Source organism: Mytilus edulis, chromosome 8 (genome assembly GCF_963676685.1).
Source record: "Mytilus edulis chromosome 8, xbMytEdul2.2, whole genome shotgun sequence".
NCBI classification, from domain to species: domain Eukaryota; kingdom Metazoa; phylum Mollusca; class Bivalvia; order Mytilida; family Mytilidae; genus Mytilus; species Mytilus edulis.
Window position 1 is genome coordinate 50,949,913 of NC_092351.1, and position 24,304 is coordinate 50,974,216.

The 24,304-nt window shown below is 31.8% G+C and overlaps 2 protein-coding genes across 2 annotated transcripts; one reads left to right on the forward strand and one right to left on the reverse strand.

The window, feature by feature from the left end:
- The first annotated feature begins 6,430 nt into the window (after positions 1 to 6,430).
- LOC139485826 (ATP-dependent DNA helicase RecQ-like) lies at positions 6,431 to 8,350 on the forward strand. Its single transcript, XM_071270473.1, has 3 exons — positions 6,431 to 6,545; positions 6,943 to 7,065; positions 7,789 to 8,350. The coding sequence occupies exons 1-3, from the start codon at positions 6,478 to 6,480 to the stop codon at positions 8,348 to 8,350; spliced, it is 753 nt and encodes a 250-aa protein (XP_071126574.1). The 5' UTR covers positions 6,431 to 6,477.
- An 11-nt stretch (positions 8,351 to 8,361) lies between these two features.
- LOC139484178 (uncharacterized) lies at positions 8,362 to 17,515 on the reverse strand. The gene is made up of 11 exons (XM_071267909.1): positions 16,686 to 17,515; positions 15,982 to 16,136; positions 15,587 to 15,706; positions 14,393 to 14,666; positions 13,723 to 13,904; positions 12,934 to 13,095; positions 12,186 to 12,440; positions 11,301 to 11,712; positions 10,232 to 10,447; positions 9,344 to 9,475; positions 8,362 to 8,708 (listed from the first exon to the last, which is right to left on the reverse strand). Exons 1-11 carry the CDS (start codon positions 17,476 to 17,478, stop codon positions 8,362 to 8,364), a joined length of 3,048 nt encoding a protein of 1,015 aa, XP_071124010.1. The 5' UTR covers positions 17,479 to 17,515.
- Between the last annotated feature and the right edge of the window lie 6,789 nt (positions 17,516 to 24,304).

The window sequence follows — 24,304 nt, forward strand, 5'->3', positions numbered from 1 at the left end:
AAGTAACGACAACAACAATCTTATCATCAGTTGAACATGTGACTCCAGCAGGTAAAAGAAGTTAAAGTATCAATCGTACAATACACTTCACTGATACAGTGTATTTAGTAACTTGATAACTTGATACAATGCCGTACAGTGACCTTTTGGTGCTTTCTTCTACGTAGTTTGTTTCATTTCTTAATAGTTGTCGCATTGAATACTAGTATCAAACAACATCTTCCAATTTTCATAAGTAAAGTCAACAGGTTGTCCTGTATAGTAAACATATTTACGAAAATAAAAAATCGGTCACTATCAACTGTTTCATACAACCAAATATAACACAACAAATATATCTATTTCTTTATATAATGCTGTTTAAAAGCAACAACAAAAAAGCACTGACGATTAAGAATTTTAATATTATCGAAATACAGTCATTATGATCTTACTTGTGTATTGGTAAACTTTCACCTACACTTGATTGTGGAATCACATTTTGTTTAAATACTTAAGTATGGTGTGCATTTAGGCAAAACATATTGTTATTTTAAGAATCATCTCAAACAGGTTGATGACATGCACACTAAATACAGGATAAGCTAAAAATCGACACCGGATAGTAAACCACAGGAAACTGGGCAAAAGGGTGTAACATGTAATTGGTTACATGTCAACATTCCGTTTATATAATAAAAGCCTTTTGAAAAAAAAATGTATCGATATTATAAATTGTTTATATATACATGGTATACATGGTATATGTACCCTTTAAAGATAATTTGTGTTGAAAAGGATATAAATGTTTTGGAAAATTTGTTTGGCGATACTTTATTTACCATTTATTGAAATGATAACTAAAACTATTTAAACCATCAAACCTGTAATTCAGTAGTTGTCATTTGTTTATGTGTTACATATTTGTTTTCCGTTCATTTTTTTTTAATAAATAAGGCCGTTAGTTTTCTTGTTTGAATTGTTTTACATTGTCTTATCGGGGCCTTTTATAGCTGACTATGCGGTATGGGTTTGCTCATTGTTGAAGGCCGAACGGTGACCTATAGTTGTTAATGTCCGTGTCAATTGGGTCTTTTGTAAATAATTGTCTCATTGGCAATCATACCACTTCTTCTTTTTTATAATTTGTAATTTACGGAAATGAAGTTTATTTATGTTAAATATGCTACATTATACTGTATGAAATGTCCCTATATTTATGTTAAAAATAATGAACTCAATATAAAACAATTTCATAAAATTTACCCCTCGGCCAAATTTGGTTTGTACTTTGAACAACTTATTATATATGAGCAACATATGCTGTTATATTGACAAACAATACAAGTTGTTCAAATTGTTATTCTTATAATATATAGCTTTCATGTAGATAAAGCGTCTTTAACTAGATAATGAGATATAATTGCAAGCTGTTTGTCAAGCGTACCTTTTGAAAAATGTTGATTGTACTTTAGATAGTTATCAAAACTCAATTATTATCATATTATTGTCCCAATATCTCAAGTACATCATATCTAGACATAATTACTCTAACAACCATCAAAATATGCAGTCCGAAATATCCGTATGCAATTAGAATAAAATGTTCATTGTTTACTTTCACTTTCAATACATTTCAATTGCGTAAACCATACATTTTAATAATCATTTAGGCCGTCCAACTGTTTCAAGCATCCCTGATGAATTACGAATTCCGTCGCCAGGCGTCATATTGTTTAACAACATATATTGAATATATATATATATAAACGATTAAATTGAAATTAGTTTATATTTCAATTATGTATCCCTACCATATAGAGTTTTTATTTCAAATAAGTACTGTTTTTATTATACAAGGTATTTTATATACAATTATTTTTTTTTTATGAATAGATATAGGAAGATGTTGTGTGAGTGCCAATGAGACAACTCTCCATCCAAGTAACAATTTAAAAAGTAAACCATTATAGGTTAGAGTACGGTCTTCAACACAAAGCCTTGGCTCACACCGAACAACAAGCTATAAAGGGCCCCAAAATTACTAGTGTAAAACCATTCAAACGGGAAAACCAACGGTCTAATCTATATAAACAAAACGAAAAACGAGAAAAACGTTAATATTACCTAAACAAACGACAACTACTGTACATCAGATTCCTGACTTAGGACAAGTGCAAACATTTGCAGCGGGATTAAACTTTTTAATGGATCCATACCTTCTCCTTTTTTCTGAAACAATAGCATAACATCACAACATAGAAAAACAAACGATAAAATATCAATTGGCAGACTTAACTCAATCAAAAAACGTATGATTACACAATGAACGAATAAAAATTGATCTGCGATAACTGAATACAAATGCACAGTTAATTAAATATTAGAAACAACCATTCATGACCAAAAAGCTAACAAACAAATTCAAACAAAGCCATGGCAGGACATCACTGAGAAATATTTAACCAATCAATATTCACTTTAGAAAAAAAACTCGTTTTAAAAGAAATAATTATAATCTTGAAGTTTATACAAATGTAGTAAGAATAAGTGAAAAAATGAAGATATTACAATTAAATACTCAAAGCTGGTGTACAGACCAGATCCATATAAATAAGAATTAACAAAAAAGCATTATAAACAGTATCAACAGGTCGAATTAACAAGAAAATACGATTTGAGAGTACTCGCAGTTACTGACAGCTAGTTAAAAGCCAAAACCAATTAATAATAAAAAACCATGCATCAGAGACTAAATCAACTAAAACACATCCCAGGGATTTAGTATTTTAACGTCATTAATAGTCAAAGAAGACATGACTTGTGCAATGCCAAAAATAAATGTATCGACAGATAGAAGGATAGTGAAGAGCGACTTCTATAGAAATAACAATTAACGTGTCTGTGTCTCTATACATCTCGCCTCAAAAGATAATGAAATTTAGTTATGTTTTAATTTGCTAATGACAAAATCAATATTAGTGCCAATGTGAACTATATTCAGAGATCTAATTACAATATTGGTACGGTAACCCTTACATTTTGTACTTATAAATTTGTTTAAAGGTTCGATGAGCTTACAAGGATCGCATAGTGATTTCCTCGCTTTAAGTACAATATTACCATAAGATTTAGGATGTGAAATACCATTTTAATAAGCTTTCTACAAGTATAGCCAAATTTACTAATCAAATCTTAGTATCTATGAAAGAATTTAGTAAAAGTTTTAAGTAATTTATGGTTTCGAAATCCCTGACACAACAATTTACCAGTGATGCATTGATTACGTTCGTTAAAATATATGACATCAGAACACACAAGGGAAAACCGAACGAGTTGCGATATATAAACACCGTATGATGGAACCAAAGGCACATCGCCGTCTAAAAAAGAAAAATTAACAATAGGGAATGAAAAATCGTCTCTTTTGTCGTAAATATTAGTGTGGCGAAACTTTAGGTAGTGCATTTTGTCGAGACAGATAATTAATACACATAAGAGTGTCAATTTCTGGAAATAAAAATAATCTTAACTTATATAATCTATTATATATATATACATATTGCTGTTACAACATTCTACCTTGCTTTTAACATCATTAACTTAATTTCTTATTAACCAAAATCTAGTACCAGATTATGGATACCGTTGAAGTTCTTTACATTTTATCGAAAAGTAATTCCAAGTTTGAACATATCTTAAAATCTAAATCGAAAGCATTGAACGGGACAAGAGTATTTACATTTTGAGTTTAATACATGTAGGTAGAAAATCAATGCATAATTACTTACTAAATATTAAACAAATTCAAAACTGCTTTGGGCAGAAGAGTTGGTCGAGGCATTGAGGTAGCTGCGAAAACGTAGCTCTTAAGGTCCTTTTGATGATTTTTGATATTTGCGGACCATAGAGCTACGATTTACTCCCATTGAAAAACCCTCGAAATAGCGCTCTCAAACAGGTGCGCTACGTTTCGTTCGTTTTCCATCTATAAAAATTTTGAGGGCATGGGACAATGTATATCAATCGAAAGCTGACATATTTTTCTTTAACCTTCCATAGTTATTTACCTTTGGAAACCTCATTTAACGCCCACATTAATCAAAATATTTCTTTTCAGCTAAGCTCCGCCTTTTCGTCGGCCATTTTTGAATCAAACGAGATCGCTGTATTTGTACCACGTGATTTCAGGGGGACGTAACTCCACTTGCAAAACACGTGTACGGTTTGTTTACGTTTTTTGCCGGTAAAGTCGCTAATTCCTTGGCATTTAAATTCGTTATTCGACTTGATTTTTTATGTTTGCAAATTAAATTTTGAGCCAATAAACTTATAATATTGAAGTATATTTGGTGAATTCACATTTTATTGACAAAAAGTTGAAAAAGATGATACTTGTAAAAAACACATTCTCAGGATTTTTCTCAGCCAAAATCAATGGATGTAGAAAAGATATATGAGGAGAAAATAAGGGGGAAATATAAATTTCCTTTCTTCTTAAAAGAAAAACAAACTCAAATCATTGAGAATGTAATGAAAGGGAACCATTCTGTTGGTATTTTACCAACAGGATATGGGAAAAGTATTTGTTTCCAAATATTGCCAATATTACATGAAGAAATTTTTGGCCAAAAAAAAATTGCTTTGGTTTTTTCACCTTTAAAAAGTTTAATGTACGATCAATGTGCAGCAACTACATCACAGGGTATTTCGAGCATCTGCATTGTGCAAAGAACAGACATGTCTGATGAAACAATAGAAGGTAAATATAATACCAGAAAAGGGAGTAAAAATAAGTCAAAAAAGGGGGGGGGGTCAATTTAATAAAAGTCAATTAATTCTAAAAGAGCTGAATAGGCCTATGCCAAGTAATTTCAATAAATAGGTATATATTCTGACATTTTAGTAATATTAATAATGAAAAAGAGTGTACCCCATCCAAAAGGGTTAACTTTAATTCATACATGAATGTGTTCTATGTATATATATAAGCAATTATACAGGGTCTACCCCTTCTTGATTCACCTAAAAATAAAAAATGTTGTGAATTTTTGGGGATTTGGGAAAGAACTGGTTAAAAAAATGAAGAGTTAAAAAAAATAGAAATGTCTGAAAAGTTTTTTCAGGGATGTTGAAAAATTACATTTAGAGTATATATGCTGTACTTGAGGATGAAGGGGTTACAACATTTTGTACAACGCCAACATTGAAGTAACAAAAAGTAATTTTCAACTTTTAAACAACATATCTTCAATGTATTGTATGAGTTTTTGACACATTCACTCCATACCATTTTTTTGTGTGTCATTATGTAAATTTTGGTCTCTGTGTTATTCCAGGCATAAAAAAAGGATTGTATTCCCTAGTTTATCTGTCTCCAGAAATTCTGCTTAAATTCAAGTTCTGGCATGAGATATTAGTTGAGTCAGCTGTATATCAGGAACAGATTTGTGCCATTGTTATTGATGAAGTGCATCTCCTTGAAACTTGGTAATTACAAACACTAATACATGAGATTAAAGTAATTATAAATGCATATCGCGTGGCCTTCTTGGTTTATATATATAACCTGTCTTACATAGTAGTGATTGATACTCTCCCAAAATTGAAGTTGAGTGTCCTTGTGTCTGGACCCTGTTGGTTTCCAGACGATTACTTGGTAATAGATTAATGATTTGTTGGCCTGATAAAGAAAATTAAGAAATAAAATCACATACGTTAAATTTCATATCCTTTTTATTTCAACTAGTGCCATATTAAATAAAAAAGCACAATCAAGCACAAACAAACTATAAACAAGCAATTTCTGCATGTATACAAAGGCGTAATTGACAAATATTGACTATTTTTCAACATATATAAGAATATCTTATTGGAGGGAAAAAAGATATTGCTTTCCATAAATTGACTGAAATTGTTAACATTCATTCTTGTCAAACATTGTATAGTGATTACAAAATCTTATTGGGCTACTAAAAAATATATGCGAGTTTCAGGTTTATACATTGCTAAACAAATAGGGTGGGTATGTACCTGAAGGTAAAAACATTTCATTTTTTAAAATTGATTTGTATAGGCTACATTGACTTCAAAGGGGCATATTTCTTGGCTTTAAATGTTATCTGGGGCCAACACGAATTAATTGTTTTGAATGATTGTTGTACCATATGATAAAGTAACAACTACAAAAGGTAATAAATAAAATTTGTAGTGAAAAACAAATGTTTAATTTTTTCTGAAATTTTTATACCCTCGAGCCTCCTTAAGTGATGTTTTGCACAAAATTACCCATTAAATTGAGCTAGGGTAGGCATAAAAACCAAGAGTAAGGTCACCTGAAACAGATACATTTTGACATAATATTATAAGTTTTAGAATTAAATTATTGGTTATTGTAGGGGCGAAAAATTCAGGACAACATTCCAGAGGCTAGGAGAACTAAGGAGCCATTTCACAAATGTTCCTTTCCTTCTTTTAACTGCCACCTGTACTGATAGCATGTTACAGTCTATATTAAGAAAACTGTATATTCAAGATCCCATCATTGAATCCCTATGTCCTGACAGGTTGGTTTAATCTCTTTAAGTATAAAAAGGCAAAAATGGGGACATTCAATAAACTCAAATATTTAACAACTGGAACAGTAACATCAAAGTGCAACAATGAACAGCACTTAGTAAAATAAAGTGTCAATCTACTTTGTTTCATACTATTTTGTCAAAAACATACATTTTACCATATTAAGTACCACACTTTAAACAACTGTGATGTGTCAAACTCTGGAAAATTTTGTAATATTTTAACAAAATTAATAAAATCATTTTTCATTATCAAAATCCATTATCAAATATTTAAGAGTGTTAAAAAATTGGCACCAATAATGGCTTTTCTCCTTTCTTGTGCGTTTCATTTCTTGTCTTCAGTGTGAACAAATATATAGCATGTTCATTATTTTTTAAACAGACCAAACATATTTCTAAAATACAAAAGTGAACCAGGCATGGAACCTTTAGTAGAAATTAAGTGGTATCTTGATGAAATTAAAGAAAAAGGTGTAATGGCAGATAAGGCCATATTGTATGTAAGGTAACTATCCCTTTAAGTTTGTTATAAAGAAGACTGTTGAAACAAAATTTACCTAAACACCATCCATAAATGAACATATTCACTGCATATGTTTGTTTAGAAAACAAAGTACAGATGCTCACAAGATAAAAAAAAAGTGTACATACAAAGTTTAGAATAAATATATACATAACAAATCTAATATAAATATTTCTTGTTATCAAAATCAATCAATTTCTTTCAAAGTTTTCAAAGTTAAAATAATTCACTAGCTAGCTATGGTTACTTAAAGATTAGAAAAATTGATTTTAATCTATATACTAGTAAACAAGAGCAAGTCACAATAACAGCATAAATAAATTTTGTTAATCTGGTAAAAAGTTTCCATAACCAGTAACTGGTTGAGTATTTGTCTCCACTATCCACTCAAGTAACAATAATGATTTGCAGAGTAACCTGTACATGAAATACATAAGTATCCATGGTAGCAAAAAAATTGTATCAATATATATAAAAGAAGATGTTGTATGACTGTCAATGAGACAACTATCCACAAGAGACAAAAATGTCAAAAAATGAACAACTATAGGTCACCGTATGTCATTTAACAATGAGCAAAACCCATATCACAAAGTCATCTATAACAGGCCCTGAAATGACGGTGTAAAAAAATCAAACGAAAAAACTGACTGCCTTATTTATTACACCATTATTTCCTAACAGTCACCCTTAAAAATATTACAGGAGTGTAACTGCAGTAGGAACATTGTTCAGAGACATAATGGGGAACCTACGTGATGATGGGTATAAAGACAGGACAAAAAGATTTCAAAACCGTCTTGTTGGGGAATTTCATGGTGCTCTTGAAGATCATGACCAAAAAAAAATTCTTTGCTCTTTCCTTAAGCCTGAGTCTCCAGTCAGACTACTCATTTGCACCGTTGCATTTGGGTTAGGTGTAAACATACCAGACATTCGGTATGTCATTCATTGGGGGGCATGTGACTCACTATTACAGTATTGGCAGGAGGTTGGTCGTGCTGGAAGGGACGGGCAACCATCTGTGGCATATTATTATGCTGTTAGGACTTCCCTCATACATGTGGAGGATGACATGAAAAAGCTATGTGGAAACATTAAAAATGGGAGTGCTAAATGCTTTAGACATGGTGTTTTGAGCCACCTGATTGGAAATTATGACAAAGTTGGCCACAAATTTAGTGGATCATGTGATACATGTAATTGTAGTTTCTGTAAATGCTGCAATATTTGTCAGTTACAGTGTGAATGTGTCAAAAACAAATAAAACCAATTTTTCTAATCTTCAAGAATGTATGCTTCATCCTCTAAAACTTTTGAGTACTTCTTGAGTCGGCAAGAGAGTTTCTCTGGCTTACTCACAACCACTGCATTGTTAAAACCACTAAAACCAGGATGGTGTCTTCGGACATTCCTGTCAAATAAATTTTCTGGCAAGTATATCTTAACAAATTTTTGAACACTATCTTTATGCGAATGCCTGGAAGATTTTGCCTTTCTACGATATTGATGCATAATTTTGGTCTCAAAAATGTTTTCTATTCCCTTTCCCAGGCTACCCACAAGTCTGCTGCACCTTTGCACCTGCCGATCTGAGTATTGGCCGTGAGCATTTCTCAGGTTTGCTGAAAAAATGATGAGAATTAAATGAAAGGAAAAAAAATTATATACATTAATGTACATATAAAAAAGAAGATGTGGTATGATTGCCAATGAGACAACTATCCACAAAAGACCAAAATGACACAAATATTTACAACTATAGGTCACCGTACGGCCTTCAACAATGAGCAAAGCCCATACTGCATAGTCAGCTATAAAAGGCCATGATAAGACAATGTAAAACAATTCAAACGAGAAAACTAACGGCCTTATTTAAGTAAAAAAAATGAACGAAGGCAAATAAGTAACACATAAAAAAACGACAACCACTGAATTACAGGCTCTTGACTTAGTACAGGATCCCAACCCTCCCCCTAACCTGGGACAGTGGTATAACAGTACAACATAAGAACGAACTATAAAAATCAGTTGAAAAAGGCTTAACTCATCAGATAGACCTGTTGATGTCAAAATCAATTCACTGTTCTGCTGTTTTCTTTAGATGGTTAGATAATTGCGAAAATGTTTTTAATAAAAATTGGTAGCCACATTTTGAAAGATTTAGGTCTCCCTTGAATTTATTGCTTATACAACCCTTCCCCAGTTTCAATAAAACCCATTTGTCAGTTCTCAAATTATCACTGCAATTTATACTTACATTTGAATTCATTATTTTGAAACTCATTCACAAGGTCTAAGGCCAAATTATTGCCTGGTCCACCAGAGAGATTAGCTGTACTATTCCATGTTAACTCTTCCTGAAGGCGTTGTGGCAGCCATCCAGCAACAGCTGTTAAAAAAAGTCAAATATTTAAAAATAAAATGTGGTTTTTACAACTTAAGAAGTTTTGAAATGGTTCATACTCTTCTGTGATAAATGGGACCTTTAGACCCATATTATTTTTTTCTTAAATATTCTTGTCAAATGCACATTATCTCCTTTTGCCTTAATCAATACGAGGTAAGCAAAAATTATTTAAAATTGAGAATGGATTATTTGTATACATATACAGTATTATTTGTATACATATACAGTATTATTTGTAGACATATACAGTATTATTTGTATACATATACAGTATTATTTGTATACATATATACAGTGATTTTATCACAGTGATGGGTTGTAACATTTCATAAATACATGATTTTAGAGTTGTTGTTGTACTCAATATTCTTTGGTTGAGTTTAAAATCATTTAAGACCAAATAACTTGATAGAACAAGATGATAAAAACTTTCATCGTCTTATATTAGAATCGGATGTTTAGACAACCAGCTACCGTTACACAATTAAAATTGAGAATGGAAATGGGGAATGTGTCAAAGAGACAACAACCCAACCATAGAACAAACAACAGAAGATGGTCTCCAATACAAGAATGGATCAAATCATTGCAATAAATTAATTTGCATTCCTTCCACTTTTATCTAGATCTCTGAGGTGTAGAATATATGTATTTCTAATCTTTAAATTGACAGCGCATGGTGTACTAATTGGTTTTTTTTAATAAACTATTTTTTCGATTTGGCAGAAATTGTTATACCTGCTAGTAATCTATGACCAAGTATCAGGTACTTGTTGTGTCCATTCTCCCAGAAACTGACCATGTCAGTTTTCCAATCTGACAACATTGCCAGTCCATCATTTTCTCTTTCAGCATCTTTGTCAGCCATCATTTTCAAGCCATGCCACAACATACTGCATGTATACATAAACACATGGTCATCATCATCTATATCATTATCAACTTGGCGAGTATCTGTGAATAAGATAAAATGATTTTTGATAACAGTAACCTTTAAGTGACAAAATCATACACATTACAAAATAATTTCTTAGCTTGTTGTTGCAGGCCACAGATTTGTTTACCATACCTAGCTCGTCTTCTTTTAACTTCAAATATACAATGTTTATTTTACCTCCTATACATTTCTAAGAATATGATTGGTTAAAAGAGACCCTGTGGAGACTTGTATATTCAATATTAGGTTAGTAGGTAGGCGGTTAGTTGCGGATTTACGACTTGAGCACTGTTTGATTAAAACTATTAAAGTTCTTATTAAAAGTGTGGATATCAAGGTTGTTAATAAATATTTATCGTTTATATTAGTGATTAAGTGCAGACCAATTAAAGAAGGTTCTTAAAATTGAACACTTTAAAAACTTTAACAATTGAACAACTTTAGTCTAAATTCAACAAATAAAGATAGTCGGTAAGATAAATTCGTTACATAGTGTGCTAGTGACCTAATATGATATACAGGGTAAGTAAATTCCATATGGGGTTCAAGCTATGCTCTCACCTCATATGGAACTGACCTGGTATATATCATATTAGGCCACTAAGACACTATGTAACTAATAATATATAGAAAAATGTTCATATAAGTGCAAAATAATATATGTGAAATTTTTGCATATTAAATGATTTTCTCGTAAATGGAAAGATTGCTTTATTTGAAACTCATAAAACTTCATCATGAAAATAGTTGATTATTGCTTACCATTTGTGGTACTCAACTTACTATTGATTTTATATGATAATCAGTTAAATCAATATTTGAATTATCGTATGACAACAAAACTGAATATGTAATTACTGAATCTCTTACTATTTTCTATGTCTTCATCATCACTAAATATTTCTTCATAGTTGAGGGTGTCATCTAATTCATCGATGTCATCGTTGTACGGTATTGTTTTGTCCAAATCTTCTACTACTGTATTGAAGGACTCCTTGTTTATATCTGGCCATATCATATTAACGATTTGCTCTGATGTTTGTTTTAACAAATCGTTAATGTCACCGTCAGGATTAATCTCCTCTAATGATGTTACATTCAACAGTTTGCAACACAAGACACAGACAAGGCCTTCTGTTACAAATGTCCAAAAATCCTGTGTGTCGTTGATGCAATCTGATGTTTTCTTTTTTACATTTTTATATTTAAAACGATTGCGTATTTGGAACAATGACCCACGTGATCCAGCACTCTTTCCATCGAAGAATTTATTCATACAGTCCTGAAAACGAGAAATATCATAAATATTAATATTATTTTAAAGACAATTCAGCAAAGATTGTTTTGGAAGAAGATTAAATGTAGCTTTTGTATATCGTTTCTTAGTGGAATATATTACCCTTCACTTTAATTGGAGAGTAAGACTGAATAATGAAGTTATTGAAGCTACATGTACAAACACAAAAATAATTAGGGGAATATGTAAGTTGCCACTTGGCATGGAATATGTGTATATTATGTCCAAAAAAATAATCTTGGTTTTCATGCCCACCCTCATCTCTTACGAGGGTGGTTCATTGCCCCTTTTTATAGACAAATCCATAAAATAAAAAAATAAACACTTTCCTCCTCCAATTAGGAACTCTTTTATAATGTAAAAAGGCCCTTTATCACATTTTTGATAGGAAAAAAAAGTACACATCATTTTTTTTAAGTAGCTTGAGAACCAAGGAATCAAATTTTGTATGGCTCTACCTGTAATAATATACATCGCTTATGGAAGCCCTGTGGTCTTGGAATCAATCCAACTAGTTGGTCCTCTGCTTCCTCACTTACAGCCATTGCCAATCGTCCTGTCACCATTCTCTCCACGCTTAATTGGTCACCATTACAAATAATTGGGATGGGCATTGCATTGGGGTCAAGTGGTATGTACTGTTTCAAATATTTCATTATTTCTATAACACCACGACAACTTGCTGGGTTTTCTTTTAAGACACCAAGGTTGACCTACAAAAAGAAAATCCAAGGTTTACAAAATATCAGATATGCACAACAAGATAAATTTGTGAAATGCCAACTCTGCCCCATATTATCAAAAATAAATCTATTTTCCATAGCAATGAATGACATGCGGTACTAGTACATGTATTACTATTTGAAGTGATTTAAAATTTTAAAAAAATCATTAGTTTGAAATGTTTTTTATTCGTCAAAGGAATTATATAGGTTAATACTCCTGAAAGTACTAGATGGATTTTTCTCATATTTTTGGATTATCACATTGGATACATCATATAGTTTATCAAACCCCACAGTCATTAATCATTAATTTTTTGCAAATTTAATGGCAGTTATGGGATTATAATTTTGCTTAAGTGTGTGACATTTGGTAATATGCAAAAGAAATTTGATTTGATAGATTTGGGGAATAAATTTGCATGCCAAGACTGCCACTAAATTTTATCATTACAAAATTAAGAAAGGAATAAAATGCACTTACAATCTCTGATTTTTTACTGGATTCTTTGGAATATCTGTGTGGGATATGCATGCAGACATCAGCTCCCTCAAACGCAGCACAGTGTTTCTTAAGAATCCTCTGAATAAGAATCCCCATCCTAGTTTGCAACCTCTCCCAGTCAGAGTCCATAGGCAGGAAATTCTATAATAAAATGAGGAAAAATAACGAAATATTTCAAATAAGAGTTGGTTCTATATAGATCAAACAAAGACATGCTAAATTTTTCGATCGGTTAGAAAATCTTGCTCTCACTACATTATAATGTTAGATTTCCAAGGTAATTGTGTTGAGGGCATATACATGTTGGCTCTTTTGATGCCTGATTATATCAAATATGTATTTATAAAAAATACACCTTTGTGTGCTACTTTTTGAGAAAAAATGAGGTCAAAATTTTATATATTTGCAGCAAATAACAATTTACATTAGCAATGTAATAACCTCCCCTGAAAAGCAGAGGAAGGTTGGTTTTCGTGGAGTCTGGATCGCTTATATATATTTTTAGTTTTTGACTTTGAGTGTTAACAATATTTTTTTTTTCATGCTGTTTTCATTGAATGTGTTAGGTTGTACATGTCACTGAATTTTTTTAATTTTATCTAGCCTTAAAATTTCCATTGCTTTGTTTCCACTTTTAAAGAAAGAAAGTGCTGCAAATTTTAATCTTATTTGACAGATAACAAAATGTACGACCAGGGTATAAAAAAAAAACAAGTGAGACCTCCAAAAACAGACAAGGGAGAAAATTTGACCATTCAAATAAATTACATGTAATGGAATATCCTTAGCAGGAACAGTTTCTTCAAAGTCATCTAGGTTAAGAAACCCAATCCGATTTCTGGTGGCAAAGGACAAGGCCCGCAACATCATTTTATTGTCTGTTCCATCACCTTTGTGCCTAGCAATGCTGAGTTTCTGAACGTTGTCCCAGCACAGGGAAAATCCAGGCTCTAAAATTATCAATTGGTCATTTATTTAGTTATAGGAAAAAACTGTTGGATTTTTTGGCCAAAAAAACATATACATAGATTCTTAATTTTGAGAAAAATAATTTGTCTTAATAGGACACAATAATAATCTGATGAATATTGTTATGTTAAATATTAATATAATCATTTATTGTGTCATGTCAAAAAAAAGTTTTCCAATTAGAAAAATATTCCTTACTTTATGCACAGATAGCCACAGAAAATCAAAATATGCTGTCTTTATATTGTGTGTGTATGTTTGAGGGTGTATGCCCAAGTATATCAGTTGTTCCAAAAATTCAAAAGTTGTAACAAATATTGACATCACACCATTCTTTCATTAGTTAGACATAATTTATACAGACGCTATTTTTATAAAATTGAAAATTCATATTAATGTATTGTTTACACCTTGTGACCATCATCTTTCAATGAAAATGTTTGAAGATGTTTAAAAACTATAACAATACCTAGGTTATGATCAACAGGATCATGTTGGTCATCAATTACAGATGATTCCAGTAGTGGAACTATGCCATCTAGATCATCATGCACATGTGATCCATCAGTATCTGACTCTAAGTCGTCATTGCCATGCGAATCTTCATCTATGGTGTCATTTGGTGATGATTCTGCATAAGCAATTGTGACATCAGATGAAATCGATGATCCCTCCGAAGATCCACCAGAACTATTGTCATCACGAACAGGGACACGAACTGCCCTCAAATTACCAGCATCTATCTGTTTAATAATATAAAAAATATATTTAAAAACAAAATAAAAGGTCTGGTCCTTGATATGTTGGAGTTTTTATAAATAAATGTTTGAGTTTTTGGTCACATATACATCCACTTCATATCATTCCATTTGCTATTATTTTTTACTTTTTTCAATTTCATTCAAATTTTGTATGAGATAATTTTAAAAGTCAAAGCATATATGTTGAGACTGGAAGGTCAGTCAAAAGTTTGATCTAATAAATCTTACTTAGTCTTATACATAGGATTTCAAGAGAATGTGATTAAGTTGCTAAAATCAATATAAATGAGAGTTTGCAAATTTAATTGGACCATAACCATGTAATAATTATAAAATTGTGTCAATAAAAATATGTTGAGAAGAAATTAGTGGTATTGAAACAAAAATCTAAAGGAATTATAAATATTTTCTGAAAAAAGGGAGTGTAGTCCTTCCAATCTTTATTGGGGTATATTGTGTTAATTTACGTTTTTTTATTTGAGTTGAGCCTTCCAATTGATATTTTATCGTGTGTTTTTCTATGTCGCGATGTTATGCTATTGTTTCAGAAAAAGGGAGAAGGTTTGATACCATTAAAACGTTTCATCCCGCTGCATATGTTTGCACCTGTCCTAGGTCAGAAATATGATATACAGTATGTTTATGTAATTTATACGTGTTTCTCCGTTTTTATATAGATTAAACCATTGGTTTTCCTGTTTGAATGGTTTTACACTAGTAATTTGGGGCACTTTATAGCTTGTTCTGTGTGAGCCAAGGCTCTGTGTTGAAGGCCGTACATTGACCTATAACGGTTTACTTTTATAAATTGTGATTTGGATGGAGAGTTGTCTCATTTGCACTCACACCACATCTTCCTATATCTATATATGTTACTTGATGCTTTTATATAATATCACTACCTGAACATTATTCTTCCAATTCTTTATTTTGCTGTCATAATTGGCACATAAATCATCAATAACCCTTTGGGTAGTTGTCACACTTCTACTCAGTCCCAGCCTGTTGAACCATCGGAAAATCTGTAAAAATATATTATAAAAAATTAAATAATGACAAGATTGATCATATTCTGTATATGCATATTACAAGGCATAACCATTTGTTGGCAGCATTAAATTTGAAACAATTAGAAGACAGAAAAACCAAATTATTATAAGAGACCAAAAGAGTTTACCTCTATACTGTTTGATATATAGCAAACTTGTACAAGTATATTGTCTTGCCATAGCCTATGATGGTCATATCAAAATGCAGGCAGAGAATCTAGATTTTAAAAATGATATAATAGTCTTACCTTATGATTACATCCTGATCGATACATTTCAATTGAAACAATGTTTTGCATGAAGTTGACCCTGGTTGGAAAACGTACATGCAGCATGTTTGCCAGCAATGTCCCATAAGCAGGGAGTAGAGGTCCAACATGATTTTTCTCATCACTGTCAAAATATAAAATGATTTTAAATTAAGTACAGATATAAAAAACTTGATACCATTGTAATAATTAACTTATCTCAGGTTTATACTTGTATGTTACATGTATACATTTTTTTTAATTATGTATATGTTTCACATATTCATTTGTGGTGTTTATACTACTTTCAGTTTTTTATTGACATATTGCATCCTCTTCTATCGAAAATTACTATATACTTGTTTTGAACTGCCTTTTCATAAGTGTTGACAATGCATCAGTAAAAAGAAATTGTAAAAAGAAATCACTTTGTGTCTGACTGGTTATAAATCATAAGCTAAACCGTGGAAAGGGAAATAAACAATCTTTTATATGCGCCGCAGCCAGGTTTTGAAGTTTCTGTCTTATTTATTATTTTCTCTATCAAATGTCTATGCTACATGTATTCAAATTATACTATGTTATATATATTACATGTATATATAAAAATACCTCTTTAAAAAGGATCAGGTCAATATTTGGGTATATAATCTATCAACTGAATAGCAGATGCCTGAGATGGACTTAAACACATTTTATTCAACAAGAGTAAATTATAATTAAAGAATCATACATTGCAACTTTTATCTCTTTGCGAGGTGTTGGTGTCAAGGCAGCCTTAATGGCAGATGTAAGGGTTGGTATGCATTTGTCACTAGCATCTATAAACGGCTTCCAAGAAAACTCATCCAGAGTACCTTCATTTAAAGGTTTTGAGAGGTTTATCACACCAAGATCCAACCGCTTTATCTCCTGTCTAACTGCATATTGGATCAATTTTGTGAATCCCTGTCTTGCTGACTTGCTCTTCTCATAAAGGCATTTAAATGCACTAAAGTAGTGGGAACTTCGAAGGGCCTGAACAGCCTTGTCCATAAAACCCTTTGAACTATGAGCACCTGTTTTTTTTGGTGAGACAACAACCTTTTTTGGCGAAAAAATGTTACATCTCTTCTTGGAGACGGGATACAACAAAGATTTATCTGCAGTACTTTGAGGCGAAACAAATTCAAAAGTCTGTTTACTTGGCGTCGACTGAAACAGAGGCCGTTTTCTTTTTCTTATGTAAGATGTGTCTGCTTGAAGTTTGTTGAACTCATCTAATGCGTCTTTAGTAGTGGACTGTGATTTAAAAATTTTCACAACTGAACTGGCACATGTATTACATACATATAAAGACTTGTCAGGGGTTACTTGAGTGTCAATAGTATTGTTCAAAACTGATCGAAGGGAAATAGCTGGCAATTTGTTTTGACTGTCAATGGATGTTCTTTTGTAACCCTTATTCCTTTTTTCGAATTTATTGTTGCAGTTTATACATGTTTCACTATCATCCATTGTTATTATCTCCCTTTAAATCCCAAAAGGGACCTGGTAACCGACCCATAACTGATCGAAATTGTAAACTGATTAAAAATTAACTTTTTACAACAAACTTACCAAAATTCACCTGTTCCAGATGAAGATACCAATCAATGTGACTATCTGTCAACTATAAATCGGTTCAATACACAAATGGTTCTGCGAAAATGTCGAAATTTATTGTCAAACTAAAGTTTCTAACGTAAACAAATAAACCGGAAGTATGTTTAGTAGAGTTACGTCCCCCTGAAATCAAAGGAAGACGAAGACGAATCACGTGGTACAAACTCCGAGATCTCGTTCGATTCAAAAATGGCCGACGAAAAGGCGGAGCTTAGCTGAAAAGAAATATTTTGATTAATGTGGGCGTTAAATGAGGTTTCCAAAGGTAAATAACTATGGAAGGTTAAAGAAAAATATGTCAGCTTTCGATTGATATACATTGTCCCATGCCCTCAAAATTTTTATAGATGGAAAACGAACGAAACGTAGCGCACCTGTTTGAGAGCGCTATTTCGAGGGTTTTTCAATGGGAGTAAATCGTAGCTCTATGGCAAAAAAAAAATCAAAAGGACAATAGAGCTACGTTTTCGCAGCTAGGCATTGAGGTAACTTCAGTTTTCCTTGATTGATTTAATCCAAAGTCATAGAAGATAGAATGCTAAGGAAAACGAAGAAGACTACTGCGTTTTGGATTATCATGTTTAAGTTCAATAGTTATCAAAGGCACCCGGATTACAAATCAATACGTCAGACGCGCGTTTCGTCTACATCAGACACACCAGTGACGCTCAGATCAAAATAGTTGTAAAGCCAAACAAGTATAAATTTGAAGAGCATTTGTGGACCCAGAATTCTAAAAAGTTGTGCCAAATACGGCTAAGGTTATCTATTCCTGGGAAAAGCAAATCCTTCAAACGTGACGACACTTTTAGTTTAAACAGCAATATGAATTATCACAAAAGGTCACTCCACACATGGCAATTCCATTTTCCTCGCTTGGCGAATAATTAAATTTGTATATATTAAGGATACACAAAAAAGAAACAAGAGTGTACACCTTTAAATCATTGCATACACCCAATAAAGTAGACCTAATGCATACAGTATGTGTAAAAAGACCAAAACACAAAAAAATAACTATAACCTTTGTACCATGAAAATGAGGTCCAGGTCAGAAGACACCTGCCTGTCGGACATGTACAACTTCCAGTTCCTCGTTACACCGAATATATTAGACCTATTGCTTATTCACTGATCCATGAAATAATGTCGAGGTCAAGTGAAAATTGTCTGACGGACATGGAGACATTGACAACTTTCGGCGACAAAAGTCGCAGAATCGACAAGAACTATGTCGGGTATCTTGGGATCAACGTCTATGGTCGCAGCTGTAAAAAATCGCAAATATAGAGAGAAAGAACTCTTTCTGTACTTAAGCTTCTTAAATACATGTAGGCATATTTACCTATCTAGTATATGCAAGGACGTGGTTTCTGTTCATATAGCAAGAATGCTTACACATTACATGTTATAACGGCATATAAGTTTTCATTATCAAAAATGTTCTAGGACACTACTTGTGTTAAGTAATCAAGTCTGTTCTGGTTCTGGTGAACCTCCATTTAATTTCTAAATAGGTGTTCCAAAATGTTAAACCAGCACATATTAGGCCATGTAATTGTTTTACATATTGAATATATAAAGCGATATAATGTATGATTGGTTTAATTGCAGATAGTGTTACGTGGTCAGCCTTTATAGTTACATTTGTTTGCATTACTGCTGTATGTGTATTATTGTTTTGTAAGTACAACAACTGTTATTTTAAGGTATATGTTCTTTTTTTCTCTATTTATTGTATCAACAATCTGATGCATTCGATCAATCTGAATCGCTATATATAGATTCCGACACTACAACAAGTGTATTACGATATTTCTGCACTCGAGACTCGAGGCTTGCCGAGCTATTTAAATAATTAAAATGTAACTGTCGAGAGTGGAGAAATATCGTAATACAAGACGTCACAGTAGGAAAATTCAGAGAAAACAAAACATTTTAACGTCATAATCAAATTTCGGCTAATCATTTGCTGAGAACAGATATTTCTCTTTTCTCACACCGGTCAGGAAATGTGAAAATAGCACAAAAATTAGAGAAAGTGTTTTATAAACGATAATTGAGTAAACACTGAACTGTTGTCATACGTTAAATCACCGATCATTCATTTATTGTCGGAAACAGATTATTAATTAATCTCTTTATGTTTAGTTCGAGAACATAACGTATTTTAGAATATGGATTTGAATATAAAAAATGTGACTGGATCTCAATGATTTATTTATATTTCCTCCTAAACTAGTGCACATTCTGTTGTTAACTCTCTTTTCATTCCGATGTAGCTATCCTGTAAAGTCTGTTCTTTTAAGATTATATTGCAAGTTTGTAGTTTCAAACAAGCTTACAAGCATAATGTATTTCTTTTGCACAGTCCAATTTTTAAAGACTGTTTACACTTCAACTTAGAGAACGTTGTTGGGCAAAATAGTCTATACGTCTGCTTGTACGGTTTTTTTTTCGTTAAATTGTATCGATATTCTTTTCTAAATTAAATTCCGTTTCTCATTTGCTAGAAAAGGTTGTCATTGACCATTTAGCGGAATTGCATTAATTGTAGTATACTTCCCATTATTTTCTTACATTATCATGTGTTCCTTTAATTTGAATTTCTACTTTCAAAACAAACCTGTATCGACACACAGCATGCATCACAAAAAGGAATGTTTGCAAAAGAAAAAAGAAAAAAAACCTTAAACAAAAAGCTTAGTCTTTTATGCATAAAAACATACATAGCTAAATTGTACAAATGCTTAAATATATAGAGAGCAGAACATGTCAAGTATATATTCAAATTTAAAACATGAGAAGAAGAACAGAAGAAAGACAACGACGCAATTTATGTCAAATCACGTATTGGATCATATACCCCGCCACTCTGCATCTATACAAAAGTTATGATTACAAATATTACTGGTAATCTTGAAGGTCAAGGATTTTGTTACTAAAATTTACTTAAATATTTTCAAAGTTCTTTCCAAGATAGTCAGATTTAGTTTCGAAGTTTGTGTGTACTTGTAGAAAAATCATATCAAATGGAATAGCACGTTCTCATTTTTACGAACATGTGGTTTACTGGTCAAGGAAATTAAAACACTTTCCTAGTAAACTTATTGATCCTTAATATAAACGTATTCTAAAAGGTTAACAATTCAACACTGTCATTATATTGTTTTATCAGTATTAATATTGATTTTGTTATCAGCTAATTAAAATCAAACAAAAATATTATTATTGAATGCATAAGCACTTTCCTGGATCTGCAGTCTGTCCATTCCTGAATCTTGGCTCGATACAAGGTCACGTTTTTCTCTAACTGTTTATGTCAGATTTGTATTAATTACTACAGTCGATTTCAGGTTATTCTGGTTGGGCTAAAACGCTTCGTACGTAAAAATGACTTACCGCGTTTATTCAAAATTATGTTTTCCTAACGCATAATTTTTGGTATTGCCTTAATCCAATAATTATTTCCCCCTTGTTCCTCACATATCTGGTACCGTTTGCAAAATTGCTTCTGATAGGTTATCTCACCATTGGGAGTCGGCCATTGTTTTTACCGGAAGTGTTGCCTGGGAGTACGATGACGTATGTAAATAATATCTTTTCGAAACTATTGGGAGTCGTCTCAGTTCAGACGATAAAAGAAAAGACGTTTATAAATAGTAGACGAACTTCTGTTTACCATACAGCAGACTTAGATTGAAGACTTGAAGATTGATTTATAAACAATGGGAAGGAAGAAAGTCAGAACGACGATCAAGAGTGTTGAGGTATAACAACCTGTGTATAAACCAAGAATGATGTTTTCTGAAACTCATGTGAATCACTGACAGTGCCTTTGGGGAATATCATCTGTTTTCAGTTGTCAACTTGTGTTATTGAAAACTTTATAAAGTTGTCTTTGTTAATATATGAAAGTATTAAATACTGTACAGTGATTACTCATACAATTCAGAAAACACCATTCACAGCTTTTCCCTTCATATAAAACTTTTCTTCCCTGTCTACTGCAGTTTTGAACATGCAAGTAAAAAAACATGACTCTTTGCACATGATTCAAGACATTATAGAATACAGAATAATGGGAATAATATATGAAAAAATGCCCAACACAGGGGCAGATCCAGCCTTTTTTTAAAGGGAAATTCCAACCTAGGCTCCTCCCCTTTCTCCTGGGTTCTTAGGGGTGGGATTTCCAACTGTATGACCCCATACACCTTATCGCTATTTATCCGCCATTGCTGGATTTCACACAGGTTCCCGTAAAATGTTGATGTCATAAAACAAAAAATCTGACGCTACAATGGAAAAGTGATTGTTTTTGACGTCAAAAGTTCAAGCGGCAGGGTCAGCTGGGAATAGCGATAAGGTGTATTCTGACCCCCAATGCCACCACTAATGAATCCAAAAAAATAAAGAATAGAGAATTATATCTATTCATTGGCTGATCCAGGGGTGAGAAGGGTTGGTTTCCATTTTTTGGGGGCAATCAATGCATTCATATGGCTATAGTCAAGACATACATCCCTTTTTTTAAATGGCTGTTCTGCCCCTGATATATTTACACCAAGAAATGAACATTGGACACAACATTCATCAATCATACTTTATCACTAAACTAGTATATATTTGTTTAGAGGCCAGCTGAAGGACGCCTCCAGTTGTGGGAATTTCTCTGTACATTGAAGACCTGTTGGTGACCTTCTGCTGTTGTTTTTCTAGTCTGGTCGGGTTGTTGTCTCTTTGATACATTCCCCATTTCCATTCTCAATTTTATTTCACAATCAATTGCATAAAGTTCTAATCACTGATAGATCCTACATCTAAATTATTGAAATCATCATTTTGCTTTTGCACTTTGAGTAAATTAGATGCACCAATTATCACCTCTACAACATACTTCAATAGAGATAACAGGAAGTTTGAAAAATACCAAATAAATTAAACCAACAACACTGCATGGTCCATTTTCCCTGAGAAATAAATAGTGCATGATTTGGCCTAAAATCTTATACAAGACTGCCAGATACCTGTAAGTGCAATAATATGGGTAAAAGAAGTTGAGGATATTGTTCGCACAGAGACATGCCTTTATTTTAGAATAAAATAACATATATTAGAACCTATTCATTTATGAGTTGGACATAAGTTGCAAAAATTTTCTGCACAACTTTTCATTCTTGATAGTAAAGTCTTTGACCATTATTTAACTTAGAGCGGAAGTCCATAACAAGTAAAATATGTGGCACTCTGACACTTTCTATCCTTGAAAACTTGTTCTATTGCTTGTTCTTCTAGTAATTTCAATTATAATTATAGTTTTTATTAAAATGAGCCTATTTTGAAAGTTTCATTTATTTTTCCATAAAAAAAAGGATATGGGCATTATAAGCTAGGAATACTAATAACATGATGTCCTTTTATAGAAAATTAGTCTGGAGACCTACATTTAAAAAAAAAAACACAAATCTAAAAATTTATAAACAACATTTGAATTTATCTTATATAATACAAGGCATGGACATTTTTACCTAGGATAATAAACTACAAGGAAATTATTAGGAAAAATTAGGGGGGGGATATGAATTCCATTAGTATTTATAATGCACAACTCTAATTATAAAACATAGTATTGAATATTCATTGTTTACATGTAAATAATTTTTTTTCAAAATTAAAGGACATGAATGCTTGAAGAATATTAATGACATTGATAAAAGTTTCTAGGAAAATTGGCCAAGGGACATCCATTTCAAGAAAATTATAAATCCACAACTCTATTCAATATCAAAACATAACATTAAAATTTCAATTGTGTATATGTACTACATGATTTAAATCGTTATTATTTTTTTCCTATACAAAAAAGGACATGGATGCTTTCACCTAGAAATATTAATGATGGACTTTAATTCATAGAAAAATGAGTGAGGGAAAATAAATTACTTACATCAGACTAAAAATACAAGTTAATTTTGTAACAATGGATTTTTAAGGCCAGAAATATGTGGCAACCCAGGATTCATTTTTAGAAATAATAACTCACACCCTCATAAAATTCATAAACAGTTACCCAAGTGTGTCTTGACAAAATATTCTATCAATTGAGCACACCCAATTAAATTTTTATACACATAATTCATTCCAGGAATTGTATACTAAGGGAGGTAATCCCTATAAGAAATAAATTTATCTCGCATTAATTTGTCAAATTGTTGGTTACAATATTGACATTTTTCAATGCTAAATTTTCTAATGCATGCAACAATTATAAATAGTGTCTAGTAAAGCATCCCCAGAATAATAACAAACAAATGAATCTATGCTACAAAATTGATTAAAAACTGTTATGAATTTATTGAATACTAGAAATATAATGGAATGGAAAATTATGTCGGATTACATGCATTGTCACAACTTCAGCTCTGATGACATCAAGACTAAAAACAACATATATAATATTAAGATAAATACAAAATAAAGAGTCTATACACATCAAATACTATGTAGTTTAAAAATTATACTACACATTTAATATAAATTTGTGGTAAAGGAAAAATGTTATTAAGCCAGCAATCTGACAACAAGGATGAACAATTTAGAAATTATGATCTGCTTAAAATAAATTGTTAATAATAATTTAGAAATCAAAAACTGTACACTTACAGTTAAAACATTT

Bases quoted from the DNA above. Each gene is read 5' to 3' on its own strand.
- LOC139484178 (XM_071267909.1), bottom strand. From the start codon at position 17,478: ATGGATGATAGTGAAACATGTATAAACTGCAACAATAAATTCGAAAAA. The intron at 13,905-14,392 runs GTATTGTTATAG...TGATAATTTTAG, and splicing joins TCCTGTTGATCATAACCTAG to AGCCTGGATTTTCCCTGTGC. The intron at 8,709-9,343 runs GTAAGTATAAAT...TCATTTTTTCAG, and splicing joins TCAAAATAATGAATTCAAAT to CAAACCTGAGAAATGCTCAC.
- LOC139485826 (XM_071270473.1), top strand. From the start codon at position 6,478: ATGTTACAGTCTATATTAAGAAAACTGTATATTCAAGATCCCATCATT. The intron at 6,546-6,942 runs GTTGGTTTAATC...TTTTTTAAACAG, and splicing joins GAATCCCTATGTCCTGACAG to ACCAAACATATTTCTAAAAT. The intron at 7,066-7,788 runs GTAACTATCCCT...AAAATATTACAG, and splicing joins AAGGCCATATTGTATGTAAG to GAGTGTAACTGCAGTAGGAA.